Source organism: Notolepis coatsorum (assembly GCF_963971535.1).
Source record: "Notolepis coatsorum genome assembly, chromosome: 4".
NCBI lineage: Eukaryota > Metazoa > Chordata > Actinopteri > Aulopiformes > Paralepididae > Notolepis > Notolepis coatsorum.
The window spans coordinates 117,893,970-117,907,698 of record NC_140168.1 but is presented as its reverse complement, the minus strand read 5'-3'; the positions used below and the strand labels follow the sequence as shown (position 1 = coordinate 117,907,698).

General features: G+C 42.4%; 1 protein-coding gene across 1 annotated transcript in view; it reads left to right on the top strand.

Moving 5' to 3' along the window:
- Window positions 1-13,729, top strand: part of pfdn2 (prefoldin subunit 2) — a 16,654-nt gene extending 2,925 nt beyond the window's left edge. Inside the window, exons 2-4 of the mRNA XM_084312405.1 lie at window positions 1,137-1,225; window positions 9,050-9,173; window positions 12,960-13,729. Coding sequence (XP_084168531.1) covers window positions 1,137-1,225; window positions 9,050-9,173; window positions 12,960-13,148 — 402 coding nt within the window. The 3' untranslated portion in view covers window positions 13,149-13,729. The remainder of the gene's footprint in view (window positions 1-1,136; window positions 1,226-9,049; window positions 9,174-12,959) is intronic.

Genomic DNA, 13,729 nt, shown 5'->3' with positions numbered 1-13,729 from the left:
CGAAACAAGTAGGCTCCCTTAAAACGCCAACGCTATTAAAAAGAAATACAGTGGAGGTTAAAATAAGAATATGACTTGGCCTGAAAAAAATTTCAGTCAGGAGATTTTTTTTTGCTTTAATCCCTGGTTGATGTCCATCCATTGTCCACGGTGGCGACTTGCTTAATGGTGATCTCAGGTTGGTGTGGTCCAAGTAGTTTCAAGTCTTTTTTTTCTTGCATTGTCCGTCTTTCAAACGGTGTTGATTTGATGGATTTAACAGAATTATCCAATTCCATGGTGGTAGCTTTAGCTAACTATAAATCGAAATGAAAATACTCAGTCCTTGAATAAACCGAAGGCGTCTTTTCTTGAACTGTAGTTGCTGTTGTTACTTGTTGACGAGTCGACTGAACTTGCTGACTTGCTGTGATAAGAAGAACTACCTCCTCCTGGCGCGAGAAATGCGGCTATGGAAAAAAACTGGCATCGCGTCGGCCAATCAGAGAGCGTCTCCGCGAAATGCGGCTATGGAAATTCTTCACGGAAGTTCACTTTTGCTGCCTAGACCGCTTCAAATCGCGCTCGGATTCCAACATAATAGTCATATTTCAACGCACAACGGCGTATGCACTGATTGGCTGTGACGGAGACAGCGATCAAACTGTGACGCGCAGTCAGAGCGCTATCGCTTCTTGCCCGGGCGAGAAATACGAAAAAATAAAAAAAAACGTCACTTCCTGCCCATGAAAACGCTGTTTTTTTTATTTAGATAATAACGTTATATTGTGCATTGGAAATACAAACATACTTAAAATGAGTAAATATTATTCATTTTAAACATGTTTATATTATTTATAGGGCTATAAAACAAAAAACAAAAAAGTTTTTTTTTCTTCTTCTCTCATTTAACAGGTGGGTCGGCGCCCTAGCGCCACCAGTGGCGAGCCGCCACTGCCTCAACCTCATAGTAGCTGCCGGGCACACGCTCATTTGTTTAGCAATGCAAACTACAGATTAGACAGTTGATTCCGTTTTCTTTTAGCCCAGTTAATCTTAACAGTTTTATATTGAAGTTGAACGACGTCTCAGCCATTCAATCAATCAGAATATGAAAATACATGCAACTGCTGAGTGTGTGTGTGTGTGTGTGACAGGTTGTGGCAACCTTCCAGAGGATGCGTCAGGAACAGCGCAGCATGGCCTCCAAGGCTGCAGAGTTTGAGATGGAGATCAATGAACACAGGTTGGTAGCAGAGATCTATTCACCCGCCCCTGACCAACCCCCGCGTGGCTTTGGACATAGTGTTTTGACTGGAAAGTTATTGGCTGGTCCGTGCAGGGGGCGTCTGGGGCTGCGTTTATATAAGATAAGATGATCCTTTATTAATCCCCTTGGGTAAATTCAGGTGTCAAAGCAGCATGGGGGGGGGGGGGTACAGAGCTTCACAGTCCTATGCAATCCAGTATCTATCTATATACACTATAGATACAATATTAAATACAAATACAATATAAAAGTCCAAAATACAAAAAAGTACAAGGAGTGCACGTGGATATGAGTTCTCACGTCCCGAGTTCTGACAGCGATAGTTCTGGCAGCAGGGCCAGTCGTCCGAGCCCTTGGTTGCCTATTGCTTATAAACAGCGGAGGAGTGCTGCCGAATGCTTCCACGTTTTCCCTGATTGGCTGCGACACGCCCCGCGGCAGGCGCGGCAACCGCAGAGCGGAGCGGCAGAGCTTGCGGCATTATTTAGCCGTAAACCGCCATGATTCTCATTCGAAGCTCACCTGGCAGCGCGGCGGTCCAGTTTCAAGTTCGAATCCCATCAATTTTTTTTTTTTTTTTTTTTATAAACGTGTATTCTTTCGCCGGTTAAGGTTAGGCATGGTTAAGGTTAAGGTTAAGGTTAGGCATTGTTTCGGAGTTGGTTAAGGTTAGAAAGGTTAAGTTTAGGCGCTGTTAACTCTTTCAGTGCCACTCACGTGTTTTTTTTATAGGTGGTTGCATGCCACTCACGAGATTTCTCTAATTTTCTTTTTTTTTATTTATTTTTGCGATCTGAAAAATTATTGCATCACCCGAGCCTACCCGAGTATAGCCGAGGGGCGCCGACGATCACTGTGGAAAAAAGCGCCCCCTGTCGTCTCCCAGATGACATAAGTGATTTTGGAATGGACTCAATGAAAATGAATGGGGGAAAAAATCCGGTACTCCACATTTTCCAGTTCACTGATCCAGCCGGGGTTACCAGAGTTCATTCTGGAGCCTCAGATCCCCGCGGATCATAGAGATCTACTGTGTCGCGTTGGATCCATACACGTATCGATTTTTTCGAATGGTGATCAGGAATTGGAATATACCAGTTGGATACCATCTGATGTCAGGTAAGGACTCTATGTTATCAGTGGTAGGATAATCGGAGTAAGTTTGATGAAGTTATAAGCTGTTTTGTGAAATGTCTTCTTTCGGTTTCACTGTAAAACTCCGTGAGGTAATCAACGGAGCGATTATCAGTGCGCGGCCGTAATGTGCTTGCGTGCACGTATAATATTGATCATCTAGCGTTTATTTGAAAACGATTCATAAAAAGGCCGACGAATATCAACGTTGTGGAATATTCCACTAAAAGACGATTTTCATAGAATGCTCCTGAATGAGCTGTTTTTTATATCAAAACGGGGGCTTTTCTAACTGCTCTGAAATGGAAACGACGCGATAAAAAAACAATCTGTCTTCACAGCACTGACTGGAAAATAGTCTTTGATAATGCGATGGGCAGATTAGACACATAGCCATAATTTAAAACATAGATTAGGCGATATTAACGTTAACATTGGCGCCGATGGTGGCATTCAAGCGGTAAAACGGAAAACCAGGCGTGGCACTGAAAGAGTTAAGGAGCTGGTTAAGGTTAGCGTTTGTCTTAGAGAATGGCAATAGACAGCCTATTTCCGCACTGCCGCTCTCTCGCGCTGCCGCGGTCACATGGTCACATTGTCACATTCTTGCACTCCTCCGCTGTTAAAAAGCAACACGCTGCCGGTATAAAGGACTGGCCCGGGCGATTTGTGGTGGGGCGGGGGGATGAGTCTTTGGCTGAACGTGCTCTTCATTCTGGCTAACTCCTCATGGAGTGGGAGGGGTTCTCCAGGATGGCTTCTAGCTTTACCCTCATCCTCCTCTCAGCCACCACCTCTAGATTAGCCAGCTCACCACCCACTACGGAGCTAGCCTTCTTCACCAGCTTGCTGGAGTCGCTCGAACTAGATTTACCATGAAGGACTGGTTCTGGCCGAACCGTTCGTTATACAAGTCAGCGTTTCCGTTAGAACATATTCGTGCCGGTCTGGGTGTCCTGCAAGATTTCTATCACCGGACATATTCGAGATATTCCGGTCAGAGTTTTAAACAGCAGTCTATTATAATCACATTTTTATGAGCTAACGAATTCCGTTATAATTGGACATGTGTATTAATTACATCAAGCGAAGAATGAGAAATTGATTTGCAGAATCAAATTACTATTTCTCGCCTCTCAAGTTAGTGCGATACGCTACCAGCATCAAGCTCCCGCCCCGCAGGCTTGCGCTGCAGCAGCTCTGTTAGAGCCATATGAAATCCGTTTTATTATTTTCCAAATTCCATTTTATTTTTTCCCAAATTCCGTTTTTTCCGTTTTAATATTGCAGAATTCTGTATTTTGCTTTTTACGCTCATTTTACCATCAGAAATTGTGTCTAATAAGTGGGAATGAATAAATGTCCACAATTCAATAAGATATAACAGTCTTTTTTAATGTTTTTAAGTGCTGCAACTCAGAAACACAGTTCAATTTTACACAATATTTTTCAATTAATATTGTGACAAAATAAAAATACATATTTCAAGTGTAAACAATAGATACAGCTAGCTACTACTGACATTATCACAATGACAACGTCAGTAACCTAGCTATATCTATTATATTGTGATGAAATATAGTAATGCATAATTTAGGCACCTTTAGTTTAGTTTATTTCGATTATAAAGGACGGTGTATAATGACAATCGTTTGCATTAAACAAATGGATGGGTGCACTAGATTTAGCAAGAAGCTATCATTTCCATCTATAGTCCTATGTACTGTAACGTTTCATAGCTATTTAAGTTTATTTAGATTGTAAAGGGCAGTGTATAATGACAATCGTTTGCATTAAACAAATGGATGAGTGCACCAGATTTAGCAAGAAGCTATAATTTCCATCTATAGTCCTATGTACTGTAACGTTTCATAGCTATTTAAGTTTATTTAGATTATAAAGGGCAGTGTATAATGACAATCGTTTGCATTAAACAAATGGATGAGTGCACCAGATTTAGCAAGAAGCTATCATTTCCATCTATAGTCCTATGTACTGTAACGTTTCATAGCTATTTAAGTTTATTTAGATTATAAAGGGCAGTGTATAATGACAATCGTTTGCATTAAACAAATGGATGGGTGCACCAGATTTAGCTAGAACTTCTAGAAGCTATCATTTCCATCTATAGTGTTTTGGGAAGCACGGTGTTTCCCCTTGTTTTTGACATGCCCTTTCGAGACCAAATGATCATCGCACGTATTTTTGCGGGTCCAATCACAGTATGTTGACAATATTTACAAAACAACTTATCGCCGGAGGCATAAAAATCATTCGGATACTGCTCTGCTCTGAATTTAGGGTTTAGTGTGGTATTTCGTAGCTTTTTGGACGCTGTTAATACCGGGGCAGCTACACGCTTGGACATTGCTGTGTTGTTGTGAAGCAGTGTGGAAGTGACGCGCGCGGTGTAACACGCTTTAGCGTCCCGGTCATGTTTGCTTTGCACCAAACGTTCCACCGTTATCTAGGGGTGGGACGATACATCGATCCAGATCGATACATCGATGTAATTATCAACGATTGAATCGGATCGATGCGATGTAATAAGATCGATTCATATCGATACTCTTATTTTGAAAATCCTGTGGCGAGTCTCATAACTGATTGTGTTAAATGGGCATATGATATCATCTCATATCGATCGCAGGCACCTGAATCTAATCGTATCGTATTGTATCGTGAGAGACTTTGTGATATCGGCAAATATCGTATCGTTGTCCAAAGAATCGATATCGTATCGTATCATGATGAAACTGGTGATTCCCACCCCTACCGTTATCCCGAAAACGGAATTACAGTCCAAATTATGGCAAATTCTGCAATATTCCACGTTTAACAGGTAATTCCATTTTTATTGCTCAATTCCGCGATTCCGTCCGCGATTCCGTGATCGCGGATTTCATATGGCTCTAAGCTCTGTCACACGCACCCCCAAATGAATCTCGAGTCGACATCGCTTCACCTCGTTGTATCAGACACGTCACACATATCATAATGTTCAACTTCACACACAGCTAGGCCTGCCGCGATAAGCAATAAATCGATTAATTGCCGCGATAATTAAAATGAATGCAATGATTTTGACGGGCGCGATTAATTGCTATTTGCGCGTTTGTTTTAATGAGGCGGAACCAGTGCCCCTTGTCAGTCACTCTCCGTGTGGGTTGGCCGCTGGCGTTACTACAGAGCACAGCACGGGAGCTCCGTGGGGCAGTAGCAACGCCACATATTTAGCTTACCTACATTTCTCAATAGTGTTGCTCCTTTTAACCAAGTAGCGTTATTTGTAGTGTAACGTTAGAATAACACAGAATAACGTTAATACAATTACATGCATCATTGTTTACAATGAACGGGTGGGGCTAGTCAAAGCACTGGAGACGGGGACAAGTTAAACATGAATTAATTTATTATAACGGGTCGTTTTCGAGTCGTGCTGCAGTGCCTACGCACCACAGCTATTCTATTATATACGGCTTTGACGCGTCCTCCTCATCGTTGATTGCCTGTAGTAGCTGCATCTAACGTTAGTAGCTAACGTTAAAACTAAAAAACACAACCAGACGAGACAAGTTGTCGGCTAGGATAATCGCAACAATACTTCCGGTCCGGTCGGTGGGCTTCAAAATAAAAGTCTTAAACCGGAAAAGACGGAGCGGTGGGCTTCAAAATAAAAGTTTTGGGAAATACATTTCTCAAATTTTTTTTTTAACCGGTCGCAATAATATCGCTTATCGCGATATTTTCGGGGGCAATTAATCGCCCAGCAAAATTTGTTATCGTGGCAGGCCTACACACAGCAAACTGTAGTTGATCATCACATTGCCTCGTTTGCTAGCTCGTCGCCACATGCAGAGAGGACGAGCCACATGCGTGTAACGCATTTGTTAATTTCATTATAGGTTATAGCCTACATTTAGTTATAATCAATAATATGCATTACTATGTGACACGGCAGTCAACCAACAGTTGCATATGATTAAAAATGTCAACACTCACTCACCCCGTCTCTCGTTGTGCCTATCCGTTTTGTACCTGCGACGGCTGCGAGAACAGCGACTTTAGTTGCTGGTTCGACTTTAATAGATCCCCATTGGAACAGGCGAGGCTCGCAACGGTAGCAGCAGACTGGGGATGCTCTTTGTGGTTCAATCAATAAATTAATAGTAAAAGTACGCTCGACATTTTTGTTTCTTTTCCGCGGGAGCCACCACGGCATCAGCGTCAGCGGTCTCTGTGACTTCAAGTTCAGAAGACTCATCTTCGTTGTCATTATTAGACCTGCTTGTGCTTGGTTTCATGAAATATTTACTAAGCTTAGCTTGTTTCGCCATCTCTCTCTCTTCCTCGTATACCTGTTTGTCGTTATGGTGGCCAGAGCGTGCAGGCTCAAAAAAAATGAAAAATAAGTTTCACATCTGAGCGGCGCCATCCTATCAGAGTGAAGCAACAATTAAACTGAAAATGGAATTATTGTTTCGTTCATCGCATAGGCTATTTAATTATTAATTAATTAATACAATTCAAATAATAAAATTGTGCTTAGAGGAATTATTTTCACCGGACATTAAGACCGGAGAGATTTAAATATTCGGACTTCAACATATTTTGCCGGTCAAATACCGGTAATTACCGGCTAACGGAAACGCTGATACAAGTATCACAGAGACATTTCAAAGGTACTCACAGTTGCACAAGGGTTTCGGACAGAGATACGGGATGGTTTGAAAGCTCGGCGTTGCTAATAAACATTTTAAATATTTTTGTGCTTAATGTTGCTACGGTTACAGGCTGGGTGGCGAATGGATTCAGAACGGTGATTAAACTTGAGCCAAACTACGCGTGCATTAAGCGGTTTTAACGCACACCTTCCGGGCCAATCAGAAAAGAGTATTCACCCAGACCACGGTAGAAAATTATAATAACCGTTTCCGTAACAACCGTGTATAAGAAAGGCAATTCTGGCTTAAATCTCACCAGAATTATCCTCTATAACAGTGGTGCCCAAACGTTTTCAATCAAGCCCCACTTGGGTAGTTGGAAATATTCTCGAGCCCCACCTAACCTGGTCCCCACCTAGATGTAGGCTCGAATTACTTTTAGGCTACAAACATGCCATTTCCTCTACAACAAGATTAACATAACAAGGCACAAAGACACAATTATAGTTTTATATTTTATTTGAAAATGAACAAAAGCTTGGCAAATGATCCTGTGCCACTGTGAAATAATTAGGCATAATTAACACTTTGGGTGCCGGGAAACGCTTAAACACGTCATTCCCGGCCATGCTCAAGTTGCCGAAACACTGCATTATTTCCGGCGTTGGCTGCCTGGTGTGATCACAGCGCATGCGCATCATGCACCCAACGCCGGAAATAATGCAGTTTTGAGAAGTTTATAAAAAATATTTAAAATGTTTATTAGCAACGCCGAGCTTTCAAATCATCCCGTATCTCTGTCCGAAACCCTCGTGCAACTGTGAGTACCTTTGAGATGTCTCTGTGATACTTGTATAACGAACGGTTCGGCCAGAACCAGTCCTTCAGGGTAAATCTAGGTTGGTTTCCTATTGAGGAGCAAGTGACTGTGGATTCACTCGGTGCATCACAGTCACGAAAGGGGCTACCAAGCTCACGGACATAGCTATGCTGGAGCTCTCATGCTGATCACCAGCGGCCCCGCCTCCCCACACGGAGACAAACTGAGTACTTAGTACCTGCAGTGGAAAAGGAATGAAGTACCAGGTACCTAAAGCGAGTAGGGTAGAGTCGAGTAGGTACCATGCAGTGGAAAAGGGGCTTATGTTTATTGTTGTGGCGGGTTCAATTGCATTATTGAAGGAGTACTCACATTTACATTTTGTCATTTAGCTGACTCTTTTATCCAAAGCGACTTACAAGTTTTGTTCAACAAGTCAGCAGGAAGGGTACAACTCTTATCAGCTGAGTAACAATGTTCATCAAAGTGTTGAGTGCTACAGTGTAGGTATATTAGGACGGTAATACTTCATGAAATTTAACTACCTGTTTAGAGAACTGTGTAAAAGGCTACAGTCTCATTTCAAGAGCATAAAATGTGAATGACAAAAATGGTGTCCACGGTTGCCTTGCTTGAAGAAATGTATTTTTTGTCTTCTCGTATCCGCCTTTGTTAAAAATATCTCACAGCCACAGGGTGCCAATCTCCCATAGTGCAGCTTTAACCCTTTCACTACCACACTACAGACGGTTAACCTTTCACTACCACACTACAGACAGTTAACCGTCTGCAGTGTGGTAGGGAAAGGGTTAACCTTCTGTAGTGTCACAGTGAACGTGTTAACCATTTGTTAGTGTGGTAGTGAAAGGGTTAAGGACTGAGGAGCACCAGACCATGGACCTGACAAACGCTGATCTAGAGTAGGCGCCACCCACAGAGAACATGTGGCTCTATTCTCCAGGGCTAGACAGAGTAGATCTGAAAACACTGAATATACTTTATTGATCCCATTGGGGAAATTCCGGCATCATAGCAGCATGGGGGAGGGTAGGTAAAGGAATGGGCAGGGTAATAGTAGAAATACATCATATAGGCATTCAAGTTTATAATAAACTTTTGGTCTTGCACTTCTTCCTTTTCAAAGGCGTCACGTTGTTTGTCTCTCTCTGTCTCTCTGTCCAGCTTAGTAATCGACACCCTGAAAGACGTGGCCCCCTCTAGGAAGTGTTTTCGTCTGGTGGGAGGGGTGCTCGTGGAGAGGACGGTCAAAGAAGTCCTACCGGCGTTGGAAAACAACAAAGAACAGGTAATGCCCTTAATCCACTGATCTATCCTTCCACCCATCTCATCATCGGCCCACGTCTAATTAATCCTGGAGGCAGGACGTTGTTATAGAGCAGTGGTTCCCAAAGTGTGAGGCGTGACCCCCTAGTGTGCCGCGGAGGTACTGCATGTGGGGCGCGAAAAGAAAATATTATAAAGAAATGTACTGTAATGTGTTGTGTTGTTCTTTATACAGAGCACATTCAGAAGCCTAAATACGTTTTGCCACAAAAGGTGGCATATTATTATGCAAATTATTATTATTTTAATGAAAATAAATCTATCCTACTGTAGGCCTACAACTACATGTTTAACACTTTGGCTGCCATGGGTTAAATTCATTATCAACCGTAGGTTGCCGGCTCTATTTGTCTATAGAGAAAGTCCCCTTCTTTGCAGGGCTATAACTTTTTGAATTCTATTGCTACATTGCCATTATTAGGGCCCATTCAAAGTCCTATATGTATTGTTCATTGTGTAGCAACGTTAAACTTTTTCATTCACATATTCATAGTAAAGAATGGTCTAATGTATAAGTATGTTTTCATCTCTTTCTGCAGCTTTCTCCAGAACGTGATCTATAGCCCCAAATACATTATATTGAAGATGCAATACAGTTTTATGGCAATCAGCGCGATATAAAAAATTCCAACTAGACGTACTTCTAGAAGTTACTACACGTCATCTGATGTTGACCGGATGGGCTAGGGGGCGTTTATAATTCCGTGGGCAGCGTTATACCAATCATCTAATGTGGGTCAAATGTTGATAATAGCAGTTAGTATCGAAGACGGTAACGTTACACGCTAAAACTCACCCCAGTCACCGCGCGCCGTTGGGCGATCATCGTAGAGTAGAAATTGTATCATTATGGGATGTAGATTTACCCGGTCCATCTCCAGCTTGTATAATGGTATATACGTCCAAATCATGTTGTTTATCGAGTTATTGGCAATCGATCGCTATGTAGTGTGTCGAGATCGAGTCCCGGGACCTATTAGCGAGTGCCCGGAAGTAATACGGCCGTCCAGCACAACCTCTACGGCACTTCCTGTTAAGCGATTGCGCCGATCGGCCACCAGATGGCGCTCCTGAACCGCCAGAGAGCTCAGTGGGTCCTCCTGGTGGATCTCAGGCCAGCGGAGGGGACATATGAATCCGATCCCAGATTTTTGAAATATTGATATTAAAGACGCTGTAAAGCGTCTTCGGCAACTTGAGCATGGCCGGGAATGACGTGTTTAAGCGTTTCCCGGCACCCAAAGTGTTAATTATGCCTAATTATTTCACAGTGGCACAGGATCATTTGCCAAGCTTTTGTTCATTTTCAAATAAAATATAAAACTATAATTGTGTCTTTGTGCCTTGTTATGTTAATCTTGTTGTAGAGGAAATGGCATGTTTGTAGCCTAAAAGTAATTCGAGCCTACATCTAGGTGGGGACCAGGTTAGGTGGGGCTCGAGAATATTTCCAACTACCCAAGTGGGGCTTGATTGAAAACGTTTGGGCACCACTGTTATAGAGGATAAATCTGGTGAGATTTAAGCCAGAATTGCCTTTCTTATACACGGTTGTTACGGAAACGGTTATTATAATTTTCTACCGTGGTCTGGGTGAATACTCTTTTCTGATTGGCCCGGAAGGTGTGCGTTAAAACCGCTTAATGCACGCGTAGTTTGGCTCAAGTTTAATCACCGTTCTGAATCCATCCGCCACCCAGCCTGTAACCGTAGCAACATTAAGCACAGCTGTCAAAGCTTTACTCGTTATCTACTGCGGAGAAGTGTAGCTGACTAATCAACTTGATAAACTAACGACCGGGAAGGAAAACACACCAAAAATGGAATAATATTTCAAGGAATAATCAACTTGTAGGTGTGTGTTAAATGATTAAATGAACGCAGCACGTCTGGTGGTTTTTCACCTCGTGTACGACAGTGGCTCGGGAGGTAGAACAGTCTTCTGGTAATCCGGAGGTTCCCGGTTCCATTCCTGCTCCTCCTGGGCAGCGTGTCGAAGTGTCCTTGAGCAAGACACTTAAACCCCTAATTTCTCCCGATGAGCAGGTTGGCACCTTGCATGGTTGCCTCCGCCTTCGGTGTGTGAGTGAGGGGGTAAAAATGTGAGGAACAAATTGTAAAGCGCTTTGGATAAATGCAGCCATTTATTTACCATTTAAAACCGCTTTGACCTATAGCTCCTCACTCCCGTATAGCTACTCACTCCCATATAGCTCCTCACTCCCGTATAGCTACTCACTCCCATATAGCTACTCACTCTCGTATAGCTACTCACTCCTCACTCCCGTACAGCTCCTAACTCCCGTATAGCTACTCACTCCTGTATAGCTCCTCACTCCCGTATAGCTACTCACTTCCGAGTCTCCCGTATAGCTACTCACTCTCTTACAGCTACTCATGCTACTCACTCCCGTATAGCTACTCACTCCTGTATAGCTACTCACTCCCTTACAGCTCTTCACTCCCGTATAGCTACTCACTCTTGTATAGCTACTCACTCTTGTATAGCTACTCACTACTCACTCCCATACAGCTACTCACTCTCGTATAGCGCCTCACTCCCGTATAGCGCCTCACTCCCGTATAGCTACTGACTCCTGTATAGCGCCTCACTCCCGTATAGCGCCTCACTCCCGTATAGCGCCTCACTCCCGTATAGCGCCTCACTCCCGTACAGCTCCAAATTATATCAAATGCAAGTGATACTGAGGGCCGTATGAAGCATTAAAGAGCAATTGTTTTATGGATAAGAAGTGAACAAAAACAAAAAAAAATTAGCCTTTTCAATTGCACAAAGCAATTGGTACAAACCTGGATTATACCAACAACTTTGATTTGATTTTTATTTGTCTCAAACATAGACACATAAAACAAGTTTAAAAAAACAAAAGGGTAAATAGTCAAAGACTATTTCCATACAATAAGTGTTCGAGAAGGAACAGGTGGAAGTAAAACAACTTATCAAGCCCTGCCCCTTCCTTACAATATTTGACATTATAATTTAATAAAAATAAATATAATATAACAAATAATAAAAAATAAAATAAAAGTACAGTTTTTTTATATATCCAAATGAGAAAAAATAATAGGCAGTCACATTACTGCTCAAGCTCCTCTCTTATATGTGTCCATAAGTGCTTGTTTATAGCTACCTTTAAATCTATTGATATTTTTGCTTAATTTTATACTCGCATCCAGACCATTCCAGAGTGATACCCCACAAACTGCAATGCACATACTTTTAAGAGGTAGGTTGCTTTAAAGCTAATGTCCCTCTAAAATTATAAACACTCTCTCTAGCCATGACATTTTTTTGAATGTTTGGTCATTTGTTTTTTATTGCCAGAAACTAACTACGTGGCCTTAAAAGGTATAAAACATTTGCACAGGTATCCGATGTTGGAGGGGGCAGCCTGGCTGTGAAGATGAAATAATATTAAATATGAAATGTTTTTTAATTCAAGTCATTGTTTTTTTCCCCGGGGATACCGGGAGCTTGGTGCATCTGGTGAGAGCTTGTATGGAATGTGCGAGAATTTAAATGCTGCCGCCAGTTCAGTGCAACCTGCAGATACCCTGGATAATATTAGCTGGTGAAATACATTGTCTTCATGTCGCGTCACACTGTTCAACTGTCACACTGCTGTACAGACGTCCATAATTAGCTGGAGCGTGCCAGTGTCATGTTCCTGTTCTCCGTACCATCCACCGTATGGAATGTGCTACAATATGCTCCTGTCTTTCACAGATCTCAAAGATAGTGGAGAGCCTAAACACACAGATGCAGACGAAAGGCCGGGAACTCACAGAGTACAGGGAACGCTACAACATCCGATTGGTGGGAGAAGGTGACGGTGATGGACCGGGCAAATCGGCGTCCTCCAAGGACAGCGAGGGGGGCGGGTCTAAAGGTGGAGCTGGAGTCTTAGTGTCGTAGGTTGTAATGATGGGAAGCGTAAGAAGGGCCCTATGATTTCTGTGGATGCCGAAACATGGATGAATCAAAGCTTGAAAATTTAAATCTGACATACGTGTAATTTTTGGTAAAGTTTTCTGGTGGCAAGTTTGGCAAAAAAAAATCAATTCGATCTTTAAACCACATGCTACCATGGAAGTCGAGCAAGGCAATGTGTGGGAAGCTCTGTGTAGCTTCAAAGTGTGTGTGCGTGCGCATCTAATGCTTGCCTTCCAATAAAGCTGAATGTTGCTTCTCATCAATCTGGGTTAGGAAATGTTTTGGCATAGATTTAGAATGAGATCACAACATTTAAGTTAAATACATACTTGTTTTTTTCTATTTTCTGTGCCCTCATTTACTTTAGCTCAGTTCCAACATGGTTATGACCAGACTGATACTTTTAGTCAATGGCTCTGGTTATAAGAGAATACACTTGTTTTTTGATTGCCCGCCTGATATGATTGGAGGAAAACACAAATATGTATAAAGCACATTTAAGTCGCCACGCAATTTTAGTGCAATCTGAGGTGTGAAAATGGGGGTGGGGTGGGGGGGGGGGG